Source organism: Neovison vison, chromosome 11 (assembly GCF_020171115.1).
Source record: "Neovison vison isolate M4711 chromosome 11, ASM_NN_V1, whole genome shotgun sequence".
In the NCBI taxonomy this organism is placed as follows: domain Eukaryota; kingdom Metazoa; phylum Chordata; class Mammalia; order Carnivora; family Mustelidae; genus Neogale; species Neogale vison.
In genome coordinates this window covers 27,646,513-27,667,281 of record NC_058101.1, presented here as the reverse complement: position 1 = coordinate 27,667,281, position 20,769 = coordinate 27,646,513, and the positions used below count along the sequence as shown (strand labels likewise).

At 38.7% G+C, this 20,769-nt stretch overlaps 1 protein-coding gene across 8 annotated transcripts in view; it reads right to left on the bottom strand.

Moving 5' to 3' along the window:
- FRYL (FRY like transcription coactivator) overlaps nucleotides 1–20,769 on the bottom strand; it is a 260,634-nt gene that overhangs the window by 63,267 nt on the left and 176,598 nt on the right. For 7 of the 8 annotated variants that reach the window (XM_044225780.1, XM_044225783.1, XM_044225781.1 and 4 more), the window contains 12 exons: nucleotides 19,933–20,128; nucleotides 18,687–18,811; nucleotides 16,450–16,507; nucleotides 13,462–13,553; nucleotides 10,186–10,358; nucleotides 8,476–8,636; nucleotides 7,850–7,960; nucleotides 6,754–6,908; nucleotides 6,282–6,381; nucleotides 4,138–4,306; nucleotides 1,328–1,590; nucleotides 209–349 (listed from right to left, as the gene is read on the bottom strand). In XM_044225780.1, the coding sequence (XP_044081715.1) occupies nucleotides 209–349; nucleotides 1,328–1,590; nucleotides 4,138–4,306; nucleotides 6,282–6,381; nucleotides 6,754–6,908; nucleotides 7,850–7,960; nucleotides 8,476–8,636; nucleotides 10,186–10,358; nucleotides 13,462–13,553; nucleotides 16,450–16,507; nucleotides 18,687–18,811; nucleotides 19,933–20,128 (1,744 nt within the window). The remainder of the gene's footprint in view (nucleotides 1–208; nucleotides 350–1,327; nucleotides 1,591–4,137; nucleotides 4,307–6,281; nucleotides 6,382–6,753; nucleotides 6,909–7,849; nucleotides 7,961–8,475; nucleotides 8,637–10,185; nucleotides 10,359–13,461; nucleotides 13,554–16,449; nucleotides 16,508–18,686; nucleotides 18,812–19,932; nucleotides 20,129–20,769) is intronic. The other variant, XM_044225776.1, reaches the window with a different exon arrangement.

The window sequence follows — 20,769 nt, the reverse complement described above, 5'->3', positions numbered from 1 at the left end:
GATCCCAGCATCCTGGGATCGAGGCCCACATCAGACTCTCTGCTTGGTGGGAGCCTGCTTCCCCCCTACCTCTGCCTGCCTGCCCCAGGCCTACTTGTGATCTCTGTCTGTCAAAGTTAAAAAAAAAAAAAAGAAAAAGAAAAAATAATCTAAGCCACACACAAATAATAATAATAATAATAATAAAATAATGAACCTGAATACATACGTAAGGCAAGAGGCTTGGTTCACTATTCACTCCACAAATACTGATCAGAAAGTGCAAAATGATTTTCAGGTTTTTTGGCCAGCCGTCTGCAAGCGTGGTCCACACATTCTCCACCTCTGACCAGGCCAGCTCGTCACCGTACTAGATGTAGGACACACACCACACATTTCAGTGATGACTGTGTATTCAGTACCCAACTTTGTCACACCGTGAAATATTAGAAAATCGTGTTTTTAGAGACAGCTTTACTCTTTTCCATCCTCTAGAGGAATAAACATTTCTTTAAATCTGAACATAACCATCATTAATCATATATGATTTTCTCTCCTCCCTTCAAGACCATATCCTGTATCCAATGACAAGTGTTTTAAGGGAAGGAATTTGGTTCTTTTCAGACCATTATCTGTTTGGTTATCACAGGATGATCTGATCTCTTCATCTATTTCTACCCTTTATGATTCCTCTTAATAGTTCTGTGCAGCATACTGGGTATTTACCCTAAAGATACAAATGTAGTGATCCGAAGGGGCACCTGCACCCCAATGTTTATAGCAGCAATGTCCACAATAGCCAAACTATGGGAAGAGTCTAGATGTCCATCAACAGATGAATGGATAAAGAAGATGTGGTATATATACACAATGGAATATTATGTACCCATCAACCCCCCGTCCCTGAAATCTTGTCATTTGCAATGACGTGGATGGAACTAGAGGGTATTATGCTAAGCAAAGTAAGTCAATCAGAGAAAGACAATTATCATATGATCTCTGAGGAATTTCAAAGGCAGGGAGTGGGGCTGTTGGGGGCAGAGAGGAAATAATGAAACAAGATTGGATCGGGAGGGAGACAAACCATAAGAGACTCTTAATCTCATGAAACAAACTGGGGGTTGCTGGGGACTGGGGAGGAGAGGAATAGGGTGGCTGGGTTATGGACATCGGGGAAGGTATGTGCTATGGTGAGTGCTATGAAATGTTTGTAAGCCTGATGATTCACAGACCTGTACCCCTGGGGCAAAGAATACATTATATGTTAATACGAAAAAAGTTTTTAAAAAATGGACAAACCAAAAAAAAAAGTTCTGCACAGCAACTGTGAACACCAACCCCACTTTACCTTTGCTGTCATGTACATTAGATTGTTCAAAACCATCGCAGTGGCTTGTGGAGAGCCCCAGCCTTCTCCTCGCAACCAGCGCCTGCTGGTCACCATGAGCTCTCGGTCTTTTAAGGAGTCATCTTCCTCATCTTCATCATGTCGCCTTGCTGTGGGCAGAGGTTTCAGATCGACCAACTCAATGTTGTTCATCCAGGGTAAGAGATAGTGCAGCATGACTTGCCTCCCGGCAGGGTGAGCGGTCTGAATTCTCTGGCTTATCTCTGCAATTAAAAACAAGCCAAAAGAGGGAACAACCGGCATCATTTCTGTTTCCTTTGATTTGTAATTACCTCTGGTATGAAATGAAAGACCTGGAGCTCTGAAAGTAGCTGAATGAAGAGATCCTGACCAGGGGAGGTGGCGGTGGTATGTGTAGGAGCGGCGGGGCGGGGGTGGGGGGGGAGGGTGCGCGCCCAGCGATGGCAGTGACCTCCCTCACAGAGACAGGGTCTCTTGAGGAGGTGGCCTGGGAACACGAATATTTAAGATAGAAGAAAAGAATCCATCAAAAGTGACAGAAAAGGAACATCTCACAGCAGAAGGAAAGCCAGGAAACATTAAATTTCTAGAAATCATGAGAACTCAGGATTTAAAGAAATGTAAGGTGACTAACATCAATTGCTTGGCAAAGTAGCCAACAGACTGAAGACCAAAAGCTGATGATTAGGGTTAGCAGTGAGGAAGTCTTCAGTAACTTTACAGAGAAGAAACTCACACTAATGGCATCTGAAGGCCATTTATGAAGATGCGTAAGGGACAAAGTGAATGTGGACACTCAAGGTGGGTAAAGGGGACGGGTCAGAAGTGGGTGTAAAGGAAGAAAACGATGAGAAGAGCCAGGGAGCTAAAAAACATTTAAAGATCACCGCAATTGGTCCCAGAGAAAGGAAGGAGCAGGACCTTCAAATTTCAAAGTGGGCAACGTTTCTACTGATAGCCTTCCCCATACAATCCCTAACAAACACTCTGCTCATCTTACCCTGGAAGCAGTAAAAGTGGAAGCTGCACTGAGGAGGTTTACAGGCTGTATTTTGATTTAGAACAGACCATTTTCAGCAAAGGAGTTATAATTAGCAGGTCCTAATGACAAGACTACCTGAAGACGGAAGTGAAGGACAAGGCGACTGAGCTGTGGGCACGCTCTCCACAAGTCCCGGCTGACATCCCCCATCCCCACCAATTTCTTGAGCTCTTTGACTCAGCTGGACTCTTCTGCTTTCTGTGTGGCAGCCCTGAGAAGCAGCCCAGGAGCAGAATCAGGGATCATGGCAGCCACTGCTTTGCACCGATGACCATCCACACTTATCCCGAAAGGGCTAACAAGACTCTGGGCATTATGAAAAGGGTAGAGGCACGATCACTGCCATCTACCAGTGCAAACCAGACAGGTAAAATGCTTTAAGAACTGTTAGAAGGATTTACATAGGCTTTTCCCCGTTCAGGATAGTGAGGGATGGGAAACTATTTCTACTGATGAAACGGGCGCCGTGGAAAGATGCTCCAAGAAGGCTAACTAAGGTCATTAAATCTTGAGATCAAATGAAAGAAAGAACCACAGCAGAATCTTGTCATCTCCTGGATGGCCATTTCAGTGCATGCTCAATTCTCAGGTTAAAATAAGATCTCGTGGCAAGTGAAAGCAGAAAAACTACCGAGGTGTGCTGTGTTAAAATTAAATCTTCAGGGGGCACCTGAGTGGCTCAGTGGGTTAAAGCCTCTGCCTTCGGCTCAGGTCATGATCCCAGCGTCCTGGGATCAAGCCCTGCATCGGGCTCTCTGCTCTGCGGGGAGCCTGCTTCCTCCTCTCTCTCTGCCTGCCTCTCTGCCTACTTGTGATCTCTGTCTGTCAAATAAATAAAATCTTCAAAAAAAAAATTAAATCTTCAGTAGAAGGATAAAGTACTCTAGGAACACTTAGAATACTACGTTCATCGAGTGGAAGGTTAAACTAGATTTTAAACAAAAAACTGTCTTAAATCTGAGTCCTGGGAGATGCAGATAAAGAGGGTATCTTGCCTGACACATAGTGCTGCTGTTCTGGAAACCCCTGGAAGGAACTGTCATTTGTCCAAGAAAAGGAAATGGGAACAGAAAGCAATGTGGAATCCTAGTAATAGGTTTTTGTTTTTGTTTTTGTTTAAGATTTTATTTATTTATTTGACACAGAGAGATCGATCACAAGTTGGCAGAGAAGCAGGCAGAGAGAGAGGAGGAAGCAGGCTCCCTGCTGAGCAAAGAGCCTGATGTGGGGCTCAATCCCAGGACCCCAAGATCATGACCTGAGCCGAAGGCAGAGGCTTAACCCATTGAGCCACCCAGGTGCCCCCTTCGCAATAGTTTTGCTCCAAGCAGTGCAGGAGCTTTCCCTATGATGAGAGGTGTTACTTATGGAAAGAGACCTGTATCTTTATCGCTGCCCATTTCCAGTATTAAAGACAGACCAATACACAAGATGAAGTACGTACTAGAAGATTTAGAAAGTTCTGTGTCTATCAAAGAAACATTTTTAAGTTGTATGTGAAGCCCTCCCCCACTTGGGGTAGAGAAGGGAAGGTAAAGTAAGAAGCCTTGGAAAGACTACATTAATAAGAAATCTACCATGACAGATTAGGAATACATGTTCTTACTAAAGGAAAAAAATTATTTTCTTACATAAAGACATGTTCTGTTTTGAATCAACCTCAAATTTCTTATATTTATATTTCCTACAAGTAGTTTTTTAGAAATGACTGCTAAAGAAAACCCACGGACAAGTTCAACGGTCATACCTGAGAATATGGCGAGAGTTAGCTCAGGATAAGCCCTTGCTAACTCCTCGGACAACTGATAATATGAAACAGAGTACAGGTGTGGCAGAGGAGACAGCTGGCTGAGGACTCCATCTGTTCTCTGAACTTCCAATTTGTGGGCATAGCGAAACATCTTCGGTTCTAGGATCTGCAAGAATGTAGATGCGAGATTTTATGAGTCCTCTGAATTTCAGCCATAACTGTAAAATAAAATCTTCTAAGAATTATTACAGCTTAAAAGTTACATAGTTATGCATACTGTAGAGTGTTTCTTCTAATTCCCAGGAATGTTTGCCAAAGATCTTTAACTGTTCGGGAGGCTTTACACTCCTTGTGCTTAATGCCACCGGTTTGGGTTAGGAGCATTGTCTGAAAATGACTTTAGCAACTTGCAATTACTTGAAGAAGATTTACCACTTTCCATTTCAAAAACAGGATTATATAAAACATGTATATGTGAAAAAAAATCCTCAAACAGATCTTGGTTAAATAAAGATTAAATATGGACTATGAGCTAAAAATTATTTTAACGTTATACCAAGTAAATATACAGCACTGAACTTTCTTCATAATTAATAAAGCCATGAGGGTATAATTCCCAAGATGGGGGCTACCAGCATCATCAGTACCACTGGTCAAACCCTCTGGAAAAATCAGCATCTACTTGAATCTCATTCTTAACTTGGTTAAGAGGGAAGAACCTCATCCTATTATCAATTAGTTAGATACTGTATAATAATAACTGTATAATAATGTCTACTACACAATAATGTATAGCAACTGTATAATAATAACTGTAAAATCTCCATGCTTGGTAAGTTAACTTTCTAGGTTATTTTTCTAGGTCTAATAAAAAAAAATTATACAAGCATATCATAAAAGGGCTGATTACTTTTTACTTGATTCTCAAAAAAAACCTTTGGCTCACAATATTCTTCTCTGCTGGACAGAGATAGTTCTAGGCACATGGAAGTCCTAACCACTCCATTTTCATTTGAAATGAACACACAAGCGCATACGTGTGTGTATGTCGGAGGAGATCCATAAGCCCTTTGAATACATTTCTGGATAGTCTGTATTTTTGTTTTTTTTTAAATAATTTTTAATTTTTTTATAAACATATAATGTATTATTAGCCCCAGGGGTACAGGTCTGTGAATCGCCAAGTTTACACACTTCACAGCACTCACCATAGCACATACCCTCCCCAATGTCCATAACCCAACCACCCTCTCCTTACCCGCTGACCCCTGGCAACCCTCAGTTTGTTTTGTGAGGTTAAGAGTCTCTTATGGTTTGTCTACCTCCCGATCCCACCTTGTTTCATTTGTGAATAGTCTGTATTATTTCCAGACTTAAGTGACCCACATTATCTTTGTCACCCTTTTTTTTTAAAAAGATTTATTTATTGATTTATTTCACAGAGACAGAGAGAGTAAGGGGAGCAGTAGGCAGAGATGGAGGGAGAAGCAGACTCCCCACCGAGCAGGGAGCCAGATATGGGGCTCAATCCCACGACCCTGGGATCATGACCTGAGCCCGAGGTAGATGCTTAACTGACTGAGCCACCCAGGCATCTCTTCCCTTTGTCCTCTATTTTTGTTTTTTAAAGATTTTATTTATTTATTTGACAGAGAGAAATCACAAGTAGGCAGAGAGGCAGGCAGAGAGAGGGGGGAAGCAGGCTCCCCGCTTAGCAGAGAGCCCAATGCGGGACTCCACCCCAGGACCCTGAGATCATGACCTGAGCCGAAGGCAGAGACTTTAACCCACTGAGCCACCCAGGCACCCTCTTTGTCCTCTATTTTTAATGATAACAGGAATTGGTGCCATGCCTCCCTATTAAAAATAAAGCCCAGGGGTGTCTGGGCAGCACAGTCTGTTGAGTGACCAACTCTTGGTTTCAGCTCAGCTTGTGATCTCAGGGTCATGAGATTATGCCCTATGTTGGGCTTTGCACGGAGCACAAAGTCTGCTAGAGTTTCTTTCTCTCTCTCCCTTTGCCCCTCCCTGCCCCACGCTCTCTCTCTCTCTCTAAATCTTAAAAAAAGAAAAGGCTAAATATTTATATGCTTCATTAAATTATCAATAACTTATATTTTAACTAACATTTGCTTACAAACCTGTAAAAGTTGCATAGCAACTTCATAGATACTTCGAGAAGAATCAGCTGCTTTAAACAGTATCAGATTTAGGAGCATCACTGTGTCACACTGATAATCCCTAGGGATAAATTTTACATGTTAGAGAAATTTTAGAGGCTTTCACATAATTCATAAATACGATATACAAAGGGCAAGGCGCAGACATCAAGTGTTGAGCCTATGGCTAGGTGGGGTTTTTTTGTTTTGCTTTGTTTTTTTGCTTTTTGGTTTTTTGTTTTTGTTTTTTTTTTTTAAAGGCAAAAGATACGCAACAGATGCAAGGTGGTCATTATTGTTATTCTGGTTAAATTTCATTAAAGCTCAAGGAAAGAAAACACTGGTTTCTTAGTATTTCTGACTTCAAAAGGAAACATTTAAAAACAAAAAGAAAGAAAGAAAGAAACAAACAAACAAAAGCTAACTAAAATACGGAAGACAGTATGTAGGGTACCTGTTCTGGAATACGTTAGCTATGGCTTTAAAGCAGCCGGCTGCCACTCTCTTGGAACCAGTATAACATCGATCCACAGCCCAGTACATCAGGTTGCTCTGGTCCGGGTTCAGTTCCAGCAGTAATGTAACTGCCTCACAGCCCAACTGGTGAACCTACGTAAAGGTCACAATGCCCAGGACAAAAAAATTTATATATACAATATATACAGTATATATACTATATATATAGATAATAGTATATATAGTATAGTTCATATATTTAGCAATATAGTATATATGCATTTTTGTATTTATAGTGTGTATATATAGTATATATACTATATTATATACATTGTATATATAATATATATACTATACCCATAATATAGTATATATATTTACTATATTTAAGCACAAAACTCAGTCTCCTTTTGTTCAAGTCCTTCTCATTTTATTCAGCCAAAAGAAAAAAAATGACATGGATAAATTATACTTGTCTCTTGCTTTTTATACAAGACTCTAAGTAGTACAATTCTCTCCTCCAGCAGAGCCCTAAAGGCGGCTGATGAGTATGAACAGTGATTAAGTGCTTTCAGAAAAGTGAGTTATTAACCTCTCCAGTTATTTTTATCAAGCTTTATTCTTGTTTTTGATAACCCAATAGAAAAATTATTTGGAGGGGGAAAAAACCAAGTCTTATTTTAAATTGTGAAGTCTGGGCATGCACAGGAGGGGAGTGAGGAAAAGGGAAGGCAAGAAAGATTAATTGGAGAGTGGTCAAAAAAAATGATATTAAACATAACAAATAACACATTTCTTCTGTGGAGCTCAAAGTATTGTATATTAATATTTTATTTACAGATCTAGAACTCTCTCGTGAGACAACCACATTAATCATATAATACAAAAGGTAAATTAACATTATTTAAATAAGTAATAAATGAGAATTAGACATTTCTTAAATTATTGCATCCTATTTAATTTTACAAAACACGCCTTCTGCATACAATTCTAACCTAATTTTAAAAAAAGACTTATTTTTAATGGGTCATACTATAATTCCAAATAAAGCAGTGCAGATTATTATGAAATCTTAAAGGAATCGTCATAATCACCTTTTTGTCCAGAGAGTCCAAAATGTTATCCAACCATTTGTACAAATAGCCATCTGATGAAAGTCCTACATTATCTGCAACAGGGCCACAACATAGTACAGCAGACATAGCCTTCAAACAATAATATTAGAATTACATTTAAAACATTTAAGAGGCTTTATGTTGGTTGCTTAATGCGAAGAGGCAGATTATTTTTATTCATGCTTATGTAGCCACAGTATCCTTAATTCTTTCCTTTACAAAGAAGAGTGTAATAGCGGTTTTCGAAACTAAGTAATTTATCATGGGTAGTAAGTAGATACATGACACGAAATAAGGCATGAGCTTGGACAGTACTGGAAGAGAAGAGGAAGAAAAGACCAAGAAAAAGTACTTAAGTAGGAAAAAAGAGGCAATTCTCAGTTCTTTAAGAAAATGGCATTTAAGTTTTGGGTAGATTCTGTAACTTTTTTGCATCGTCTTTTATGTATTTAAAGAAATGTACAGTATAAATATTCGAATACGGCAGGCAAATATTCTAAGGGTAGAAGAAATCCATCCTTTTTATATTACTAGACACTGAGAGACCAAAATATTTAACTGCACTCTTCACGGGAGAAAAAAGAAATTAGATTTCTAAGCAATACCTTTAGTGCACAGTACTGATGTCTGTTAATTTGCATATTTCTGTCACTGTATCTGTCCAAGGGTGTAAACATGATGCTAAAGGGACCTGCCCAGTGACTGAACAGCATAAACAGACTGTGACGAAGGCTCTGTTGAGGGAAGATACTTCTTCTCTGGTGCACTGTGCATTAAAAAACAAACAAACAAACAAACGGGAAAATATTTATTTCCATTTCTTTTTATTTTAACATGCATGTCAACTTATTTGGTACTGAGTACGTAACACTGCAAGAAAGCCAGCAAAGGTTTCCCTTAGAGCCTACCAAACACCTCCTCGGTGATGGCAATCACTGATGCCCGTGCAGGACCAGGAAAGAGGGCCACGGTCTCTGACAGCATGTAGCTCAGCACGGTGAGAGATACAGGATCTCTGCAAGCAGGACTTCAAGGCAGGCGCAGGACTGCCCAGAGGTAGGCACAGAGCCGGGAGTCGGGCCCCTGCTTCTCCCCAGCTGCTGCTGGCTACATGGTAAGCTTGGCCGAGACATCAACACAAACGCAAGTCTGGATCTTGGTTCATTGCCAAGACAAAGCTTTGGAATAGGTAAGCTGCTTCTGAGCTTTGTATGTTTTCAGCTGCACAGCTGTCTTTTTCAAAGAATCCTTACATAGAATCTTGATATACGGAACAGACAAAGGAGGGGCTGATCTACTTGAAGTAAGGCGGGAGGCCCAGAGTCTAAACCCATTCTGCTGTCTCTTGGTCTGCCTCTTTGGGCAAAAGAAAAACAACATTGTTTGAAAACCACTGATCGAGATGATCTCCAAGAATTCTTTCCACTTGAGAATTCTATCTACAAGTTCTCTGCATTAATCCTTGTTGAAGAAACTCAACAGTACCTTAACGAACCAATCTGGAGGTTGTAGACAAATGTCTGGTAATGGACTAAATTATATCTTTATGCTAACTGAGCTTCAGATGAAGAAATCATTTCCCTCTGAAATTCAAAATAGGCCTCCTGCGCTTGAAATTAATGGACCTAAAGAAATGTTTACAGGCCTCTTGTATAAAATATAACCCATGCTCTCACTTAGAGAGTCAGCTGTTTGCATGTTCTCTTAAAGGTAAAGTAATTCCTTTTCAGAAAGAAAAAGAAACATTTGCAATGACATTGTCTACCAAAGGCTACAGTTACATTTTATGTTTCATGCTTGTAAACAATTTATGGCTTTTTAAAATGTAAGTGCATGTATCAATGTTCCTAAGGCCTAAACCAGGACGTGGCTTATAGTAGGTACTGGAGTAACAGGCACATATACCTTAAAGGAATCAACCAGTAACACAGTAGCAGACTTTGTAACTGCGGCTATGCCCTTCTTCCATCATTCAGCAGTACCTTGTTAATTCTCTGCTCAATTACCATTTGGGATATAATGGCTTTTTGCTCACTGCACCTCGAACAAGTTTGCCTAAAGAAGCTTCTTCTATTGATTTCTTAAATTTTTTGTTAGTGTCTTTATTATCATTAAAAATCGATGTGGTGTTGCTTTTTGATTTCTACTCGCGACACTAACTGAAGGTTAAACTCTTGGCCACCCATGTTACGCTGACATACTTCCCGCTATGTTCCCAAGCTGCTTTATCACTTTAGCCTACAAACCCTCAGGGGAAGAAAGCACACGATAGTTCCTTAATAGTTGATAGTGTTTTAAGAAACTGGAAAGAGTACCTGGAACATTCTGGATGATATTCGCCACTAAGGCACTAAAATGGCATCGTATATCCTTCAGTGTGTCTGAGTCTTTTTCATTTTCTGCTTCCAGGAGTTGTCTAGTTAAATCTACATATTCCAATAAAGTGTTGTTGAGGAAATGTGTTTCATTATCAAGGCCACCACTTGCACTGAAAATATTGGGGAAAAAAAAAAAGAAAATTGATTTTAATTATAATCCAAATCAAAATAACTTGCTAGTAATCAAAATCAAAATAATATACAGTTGACCCTTGAACAATGTCAGGGTTAGGGGGACCTACCCCCACCACCCCAGGCAAAAATCTTCATGTAACTTTTGACTCAGCAAAACTTAGCTATTAATAGCCCACTGTTGGCTGGAAACTTTACCGATAGCAGAAACTTGTCGATTACCATATATTTTATATGTCATATGTAATATATACTATATTCTTGGAATGAAGCAAGCTAGAGAAAAGAAAGTATTGAGAAAAATCATAAGAGGAAATACATTTATAGTATTGTGCTGCTACAATCCACATGCAAGTGGACCTATGCAGCTCAAATCCATGTTCAAAGGTGAACTGTATATCAAACTTGGCACGATCATGGTAGTGTGCAACTTAATATATAAAAATTAAATGAACATGATTTGGCTTCCAAATACGAAATAGATGGTGCTTCTCAATCAAGAAACTGCTACTTCAATTTATATTATTCAATGCCATATCTACCTTTAATCAACTCTTATGAGTGCTGAATGTTATTCCCTCTGGCAAAATCTATAGCTTTTCAAAATAAGGAAATAAGGAGGCATATGGGATAGGGAGGATCAATTTAGAAGGGTGGAAAGAGGAGGGGTGACTGGGTGGCTCAGCTGGTTAAGTGGCCAACTCTTGATCTCAGCTCAGGTCTTGATTTCAGGGTTGTGAGTTCAAGCCCCATAGTGGGCTCCACACTGGGGGTGGAGCTTACTTTAAAAAAAGGGGTGGGGGTAGAAAGAAAAAAGACTAGTTCTATATATTCTCAGAGCTGCCATGCAAATTCACATTATGCCTTTAGTACAAGCAATCAAATATCCATTAGGTACCTATTCTCAGCAAGATTCTAGCATAGGGAGTACCAAGGATACAAGAATTTAAGAGAATTCAAGATAGAGTGCTGGTTTTCAAGTCTTCTATCTAACACCTATGGAGTTGCCTCAAAACTCTCTGTAGTAATTTTCTGAGGTAAGGGTCCTGAGCCTGGAAACCACAGATTGAAAGGGGGTCATTGGGTTAGTAAGAAGTTTTAGATTCCAGTCTTGTTCCCACACTTATTAAGGATTTGACCAGCAGCTACTTCAGAGCATTTTAGTGAGAATATAAATTAGTTACTATATAATAAAGGATAAGTAAACCATAAATGCTATATAAATGGTTAGCTATTACATTTACATTTATTTTCATCGGTTTTTCTTTGCTATATTTGAAAAGTACTTCTAAAATAATGTGGTTTTAAAAGTAAAAATAGGGATGCCTGGGTGGCTCAGTTGGTTAATGATTCCAGGGGCCTGGGATCGAGTCCCTCATTGGGCTCCTTGCAGGGAGCCTGCTTCTCCCTCTGCCTGTAGCTCTCCCTGCTTGTGCATGCCCTCTCTCTCTCTCTGACAAATAAATAAAATCTTTAAAAAATAAAAAGTTAAAAAAAGGGTATAAGTAATTTTTTAGGAGTTGTGGCCATGAAAAGAAAAGTAAGGAGTCACAATGGTACTACAATGTATTAAAAATACCAGTCTACAACAATAAAAATATGTTGAATAAATTAAAAATGAAATGTTATTCTTCATTCCTTAAAGGAATGTTTTTAATTTCTGAGTTGTGATTTACTACTGGATGGGAAACCAATTTAATAGATTGCAACCTGACTCAGAAAAAAAAATTCATTCATTTAACAACTATTCATTGAATCCCTCCTACGCATCAGGCATATCAGATCAGCTGGGTGAACAAAGCCAAGGTCCCTGCCTTCTTGGCCTCTAGAATTCATTTTTTTTCCTTAATCAAGGAAATAAAAAATTCCATAGTACTAACAGCCTTACAGGATTACTTTCTCTTAAAAAAACAAAACCAAAAACAAAACATGTAACCGTGTTCAAAACCATTACTGCTCAATAGTGACTACAGTTTTTGTAAATTTGAAATATACCAACATCCAGAAGTTTCCCCAAATAGTGCCAAAGATTCTTCATTCACTAACACTACATTGAAAACAACAAAACAGAAAGAAAAAAAAAAGATACAGAGACATATTAGATTGTTGATTTTTTTTTTTTTTTTTGCATTAAGTCCAGTATGTTTCAAATTCTCTTTTCCTAACTTCCACTGTTTTATTTTTGTGTAGGACAAAAAGAAAAAAAAAAAAAAGAATACTGTTTCTTTTTTTCTTTCTTTTCATTTATTATAAAAGAAAAGGTAAGTCAGTGATCTAAATTCTCTTTAATTAAAGCTCAATTTTGAAAGCACTCATCAAAAGCATTTGATGCTAACTATGGAAGGTATGAGGTACACTAAGAAATAATCAGGACAAATGCCAAAGTCACAATACGGCACTAGCTTATGAACATTCTTTTTCCCTCGAGATCTCTTTTCAGTTTTCAGTTACCTTTTTTGAGAGATGATCAGATCTATCTTTTTACTTTTTCCTCCTTCAATAGTCAGGCAACACAGTTATCCTTCCAAAGTCAATGGAATTTTCCTGGTTTTAGTGTCCACATGCCTTTATTCTAGCAATAACTCTAGGTTTTATGTTTTCATTGGTGAAGCGTGATAAGTTATGAATTATGATTTATGCTCATGGGTTTTGGAGAGATTAAGAGTTGACTGGAATAAATTTACAAACCTTATAGCGAGCATTTAGCCTTTATATATATGATTCTACAATCCAAAAGAAATAGATCTTTAAAATAAGGTAAGAAATCGTTAAGTTAGTCACCAAAAAAGGCCACTGTCCACCTGCCTGACTTACTAGATTCCTGCAAATATCAAAAATCCTAGGAACATTATAGCTGATTTTTGCCCAAAGCAATCTGGTACTAGTGGTGGATTTTTTTCAATACAGTTTTTAGCCACTAGTTAACGTATTGGCTGCATCTTCTGTAAATAATGTTCACAGGGTAGAAGTTTTTTGTTGTTGCTGCAAAGGTGCTTTTTTGTTTTTATATATTTCATAAGAGAAAAAAATATGTTCCCTAATCATTCCGAAGTTTTAAAAAAGTCAAAATCCAATACTGACCTGTGACTAATGACACCAGCATCTGCCAACAGTTCAAATATTCGTACCAGTTGTACTCGTAAAATATCTCGACGCCTGCGCCGTTTCATATTCTATTCCGAAGACAGAAAGACATTCAGTAAACATCCTTCAGAGAAGTTGCTAGAAAACTTTTCTGTATAACTTGGGAAGAATAATGTGTAATGCGCACTTCGATCACTCTACTGGCTACTGAATCAGAGATACGTTTGAGTAGTTTGATATTAATGAGCCAAATTAAATCACATGATATTTTATGTGGCAACACTCCTTGTGTGGGGAGAAAATAAAATCATATAGATCTCAGTTACTTTCAGGTGATTTGCTAATCTGCTAACTTAGAAGCACTGAAGCAGTCAGTAAACTGCTCCCACTGCATGGTTAAGAATCCCTAAGATATTCCCCAAAATATAACAATAGGACAGGGAAAAGAACACAAAGGGGAATGAAGAAACCCCACAGATTTTGCTCACGCCGAAGTTCTCCACTCAATAGTTAATTCTGACACAGAAACTAAATGCAGAAGAAAAAAATTTCCCTGATCATTACGGTCTGAATAAATCGGTCTCACTAGCACCGAAGGACTAATGGTTAGCACATTTAGCTGTCACATCTCCCCCGTATTCTGCGGGAACCCATGTAGTCGGAAGAGACAGATTTGCTCTACCACTTCCTTCTACTTGTTCATTACGTCACTGGGAGGTGATTTTCACAATACAGAGCAACAATGCAGGTTCCTGCCTTTTAGAGCAGACCAATTTGCTGATGACCAGCTCATTACATTTCCTATTGCTCTTTATAAAGTTTACAGCCATTTGTACTGCACAGGATAGTTTCTAAGCAGTCTTTGACGATCTCTGCGAAGTTTTAGTTGACTTGTTTCCATTCTGTCACTACAGAAAGATCGTGAGTCTGAAGCGTTCAAAATCAGTCTTACATTCCAGGTACAACACTGAGCTAACCCACTCACTTGCTAGGAGGACTTCTTCCCCTTGAAATTCTGAAGTATAAACATTGCTACTTAATTTTGTTGCCAATTCCAAGTCCCTCTAATGAATCATCCTACACTGTAACCAACATGATCATTCTGAAACAAAAGTCCACTCAATTAATGTCACTACTCTACAGGGCTGAATTAAAGAAAGGAAGTGAAGGCTTACAGATGCCATCTTAAAGTTTCTAAAAGGGCGGCTCTTGTCACCATGTCCTTCTTCTCCTGCTTTAATTCCTCTGGGCCATCAAGAGCAGTGGCTCTCAGTCTCTTATACCAGGTTCATCTAAGGTGCTTTTTAAAAGATTTCTGGGCCCTGTTCCAGGGAATCTCACTCAATAGGCCCAGGAATCTATAATGTGGAGGAACTCCTCCAGGCAGTTCTAATGCTCTCGCCATATGGTGCCCAGCGGTCTGCAGGATAAAGCTGAGACCAGGAGTCCTTCATGAGATAGTTCTTGTCTTGCTTTGCAGCCTAATCAATCATCCATCACTTTCTCCATAACATAATCATGCAAAAGAATCTGCAACGTCCACATTCTTTTTATAAAGTTTGCAAATGCCGTCTCCCTGCCTAGAATGTCTTTCTCATGCTCGTCCACTGGGGAACATGCTTCAAACTTCTCCTCAAATATTGGTGCTTCAGACCTACTTTTCCTCGAAAGGTGGAGCCAGAGGCTTTCTTCTCTGCGGTTTGAGCAACCTCATATCTGTGATTTCATTCCAGTGTGTAATATGCTGTCATAATTATGGTTCACGTATCTACCTGTCCCCACCAGACCTGTGGTTTCTAAAAGTTGCAGATTTTTAGATTTAGGGACGTAGACCTGGGGTTGGCAAACTACAGCCCTCAGGCCAACCCTGGCCCACTGTTGCCTAAAAAAAAAATTGGGGGGGGGGTGGTGGGGACACCTGTGTGGCTCAGTGGGTTAAAGCCTCTGCCTACAGCCCAGGTCATGATCTCAGGGTCTTGGGATCCAGTCCCAAATAGGGAATCTATGCTCAGCAGGGAGGCTGCTTCCTCCTCTCTCTCTCTCTCTGCCTGCCTCTCTACTTACTTGTGATCTCTGTCTGTTAAATAAATAAATAAAATCTTAAAAAAAAATACTTTAAAAAAAATAAAAAATAAATTAAAAAATAAAATTTAAAAAAAAAATTGGGGAGGGTGCGGATATAGCCATGCCCCTTTGTGTCATTGTCTAGAGCAGACTGAGTAATTGCAACAGAGATAGCAGGGCCCGAAGAGGTGAAAATATTTACTATCTGGCCATTTAGAGAAAAGCTTTGCTGACCCCAATCTAGACTTTGACTGGGCCCGCTTGAGTTAAAGCAATTTAATATGTTTTCTAGAATGAGTTTCTGCGTAAGATCTTCTGTGAGGGGGTAGGGAAGAATTCTGTATATTTAAAAAATGTTCAGGAGCACCATGCTTGGGTGTCTCAGTCAGTTTAGCATCTGACTCTTGATTTCAGCTCAGGTCATGAGATCAAGCCCCATGCTGGGCGTGGAGCCTGCTCAAGCTTCTCTCCCCCCCTCCCCCATGGCCCCTCCCCACCCCTGCAGGTTCTCTAAAAAAAAGAAAAAGAAAGAAAGAAAGAAAGGGTTGAAGACTGCATCAGACCATCTTTTATGTATCTACTTCTCCAACAATTAGTTGTTTTACACCCAGTGTGTAAGCCAGAAGGGCATGCTCACGGGTCTGCCCGTTCTTGGAGATCCTCATATCTCTTCTGGCTGTAGGGTGGCTCAGTGGAATCCATTTTGTTAACACCAACAATTAGTTGTTTTACACCCAGTGTGTAAGCCAGAAGGGCATGCTCACGGGTCTGCCCGTTCTTGGAGATCCTCATATCTCTTCTGGCTGTAGGGTGGCTCTATGTATCTACTTCTCAATCGCTAACTTTTGGTATAATGTAGGGAACACAGAAGACAAATAAGTATCTGCCAAATATACATTTAATGAGGAAAACTACATTTACCTCTGGCCTTCTTTCGAGTGCTTCTTTAATTATGGGATGTAATTCCTCTATTAGTTCCCTAGAAGAAAAATTATACACATTGTTAAATAATGGCTGAACAGATATAATCTGATGCACAAATATGTAAATACTCATCTAATGACACGCAGTGAAGTGTTAACCCCAGTTCTACTGTTTTAACACAGTCCTCATTGTTTTGGTTACAGAACACGTGCACACTGTGGACCAGTGGGAAAGCAGAAAAAATGGTGCAGGCCACCTGTTCTAACTTGCGGAGGTCAATAACGTCAACACTGGTGTTCCATCATTTTGCAGCCCAGGTGTACTTTACATAGTTGAAGCCCTAGCAGAAGGGAGAAGATATCCTTTCTTCCTCCAACACTAGCATAATGACATCCACGTGCCCTTAGTTAACTCACAGTATCCTACCACATGGGATACCATATGGGATAACACATTATCCCAACACTATGGGATACCATAGTTTTTCTAAACATTTTCATTTATTACTGGTTCATTAAATTTCACCTAAATTTTTTAAAAGATTTTATTTTTAAGTAATCGCTGTACCTAACGTGGGACTCAAACTCACAATCTCAAGATCGAGAGTCAAATGATCTACCGACTAAGCCAGCCAGGTGCTCCAATTTTTTCTAATCTTTATTATTATAAATACTGCCTCAGTGAACATCTTTGTTTTCATTTCTGATGATCTCCTTAGGATTAATTGTAACAAATGGAGTTGATGAGTCAAAGGGCATGAACTTCATGAAAATGATAATCTCCTCTTTGCTTATAATCTGATTTTAAATTGAATATGTGCTCATTATAGATGTAGATCGTAGATGATGGGGAAAATAAAAAAGAAAAAAATAAAACACATCCACTATTTTATCATCTATAAAACTACTGCATACTTTAATGTATTTGCCTCTGGATTGTTTCTGTTTATGAGAATTTGTTTTTTTAAGAAGCTGAGATCATTTTTCTAACCCATTTTTTTTTGCTCTTAGCAAAATACTTTTTTGTCATAAAATAATCTTTCAAAACCTCATTTATGATGAATGTCATCCCACAAATATAGACCTATTACCTCTGTTGTACATGATATCTCAGAGATAAAATATCAAACAAACATCACCTTAGATCAATAGAGGATAATCTCAAAAGAATAAATACAAGGCCCAGCAGGCAACAATAAAGCAGAATCTCATGCAAAAATGAAGGATTTACTTTGTCAAGATAAAGAACATCAAGGATGATATAAAAAATATTTCTTTTAAAAATAATCTAATTCTTGCTGCGTGAAATAAGTCAATCAGAGAAAGACAATTATCATATGATCTCCTTGATATAAGGAATCTGAGAGGTAAAATGGGTGGCTTTGGGGGTAGGGAAGGAAAAAATGAAATAAGATGGGATCGGAAGGGAGAAAAACCATTAAGAGACTCTTAATCTCACAAAACAAACTGAGGGGGACGCCTGGGTGGCTCAGACAGTTAAGTGTCTGCCTTCGGCTAAGGTCATGATCCCAGAGTCCTGGGATCAAGTCTCGAATCGGGCTCCCTGCTCAGGGAAAAGTCTGCCTCTCCCTCTGCCTCTTCCCCTGCTTGTGCTCTCTCTCTCTCCCAAATGAATAAATAAAACATCTAAAAACAAAAAACAAGAAATAAAAAACACATACTGAGGGTTCCTGGGGGAAGGGGGTAGGGAGAGGGTGGTTGGGTTATGGACAGTGGGGAGGGTATGTGCTATGGTGGGTGCTGTGAAATGTGTAAGCCTGATGATTCACAGACCTGTACCCCCTGGGGCTAATAATACATTATATGTTAATTTTTAAAAAGTGAAAAAATCTAATTCTTTTGAACAAGAAAAGGAAAAACTATAGTCTCAACCAGTAGACCAAAACTATAAAATAATCACATCATTGTGTCAATAGGTAGGAAAATATTAAAAATGTACGTGGCATTTTATCATTTTTAGAACACATTTATATATAGTATAGGTGAGATTTCATAGTAATTCTGTAAAGAACACTGGGGAAATCTTATTTGCTCAGTCAAAATGAAGGAAAAAAGGATCTAAGAAATTAAATGACTCATTTAATGTTACATGGTTAGTTAACTGGTAAATGTCAGGACTGATATGAACCGTCCTGATTGTAAGGACTCTATCTCACCTCTCCAGTAGAGCATTGACTATTTTAGTGTATAGAGAAAACATATGAAGGTAATTACCTAAAAGCTCCTGGGTTGGTCCTGCCAAGACCTAGAACAAGGGATTCTGTGATTTCCATGCTCTCAGAGCGCATCATTGGAACTACATGCTTAAACAGGGATGAAGGGGATGGGATGCCAATAATCTGGAAAAAAAAATATGTATTTATAGCAGCCATTAATGACAGTACATCCAACTAAATAACTTGGCATTTCATTAATACTTCATCAAGGGCAATGGAGAGATGAAATTTTACTGTGAGTGGAACTGCAAAATTCACCTGTGGTGTACATAATCTAAGAACATTAAATGATTTGTCCAATGGTTCCCTCTAAGTTCACCGAAAGAATTTGGGCTCTCTGGGTTTCTTAATTTCTTACAGATACTTACCATTACATAATAGGCTCACTTCCTCTGTAGGAGGATACTCTGATATTCTATGTCTTTTGATCCGTGAAAGTGAATTAAACAAAATTATTTCCAAGTCATTGGTGTTAAAGTAAGACACTCAGATCTTACTCAGTTTTCTAAATTTTCTTCAACCATCTCACAGTATTTTGTGTCACATCATGAAGACTACAGAACTGTTCTTACCAAGTATCACATATCACTGCATAATTTAGGGAAAGTCCACAAAGGTATTTAATTATTTAAATGATTTCTTTTATATTGTGAGAACTACAGGAAATCAAGTGAGCAACAATGGGGGTGAAAATTGCTCTAAAAATATTATGATGGGGGCGCCTGGGAGGCTCAGTGGGTTAAAGCCTCTGCTTTCGGCTCAGGTCATGATCCCAGGGTCCTGGGATCGAGCCCCGCATTGGGCTCTCCGCTCAGCAAGGAGCCTGCTTTCCTTCCTCTCTCTCTGCCTGCCTCTATACCTACCTGTGATCTCTGTCAAATAAAGTTAAAAAAAAAACTATTATGATGAATTTAATGAGCATGATCATCTTTTCACCAAAGAGAAACGATATACATATATATAGTTTTATACAGTTTTTTTATTATATACATATTCCTCGTTGCAATCAATTATACACACACACACACACACACACACACACAAATACACACGAACACACACACACATATATATAAAACGGATTCCAACCAGGAATCCATAGTAATGGTACTTCTTGAGCTATTTTCATCATTCGGACAAGCAATACACTTTTCAACCACATTACTTTACTGTCCTGGAAAAGAAATCTGAAAACATTACTTTGTGGTGCCCTTCAGATTCAGTGGCGGACGGGGAAAGCTTACTTTGGAATCAATGCTGTAGCCGCTGTCGGGGGTGGATGCCAGCGTCTCGGGCGGGGAACACCTCACAGACCCCGTGGATGCGGAAGAGGATGTGGACGAGGCCGCACTGCAGCAAAGCAGCAGGTAGTTCCTCCACAGGCCCACGTAGGAGTCGCTGCTGGTGGTGGTGTTGACCTTCTTGGCATTGATGGGGCTACTGGGGACAGAAGAAGAAGAGAAACAGGGAGCTGTAAATAATTCAATGTGTTCTGAAGTTGTTTTTTTTTTTAAACTAAAGCTAAATTCTATCAATTTAGGAAAGATGGTTAATAAAGTTTTATTACTAACCACTAAGTCTCTGTGGGATGGTATAAGATATAAATGACTATCTGACTGAAAATTTAAATACATCATAGGATCATTTTAACATAATCTACTGTTCTTGTGATCAAAGTTATTATTTTTATCAGGCCACATTTTATAACTTATTACACGCGCTCAGTGTTAAAAAAAAAACTGGGAAAACAAAATGAAAATCACCTTTAGTCCCCCGTCAATATAAGCACTGCATATTCTTTCATACATCTTCAATTCAAATACATACATATATATAAATAAATGAATATATCTCCCATAACTTATAAAAACTGAATAATATGGCTGGTTTTCACATGTACTTAATGTGTATTTTAAAAATCTTCCATTAAATGAATATACTTCTCTGACATCATTTTTGATGGCTGTATGCTATATTATTATAAAAATTATCAGGATTTATTGTCCAAATTTTCATTATTGGACATTTTAGCTAACAGCAATTTTCCCCCATAATACACAGCACTATACATTTGAATATAT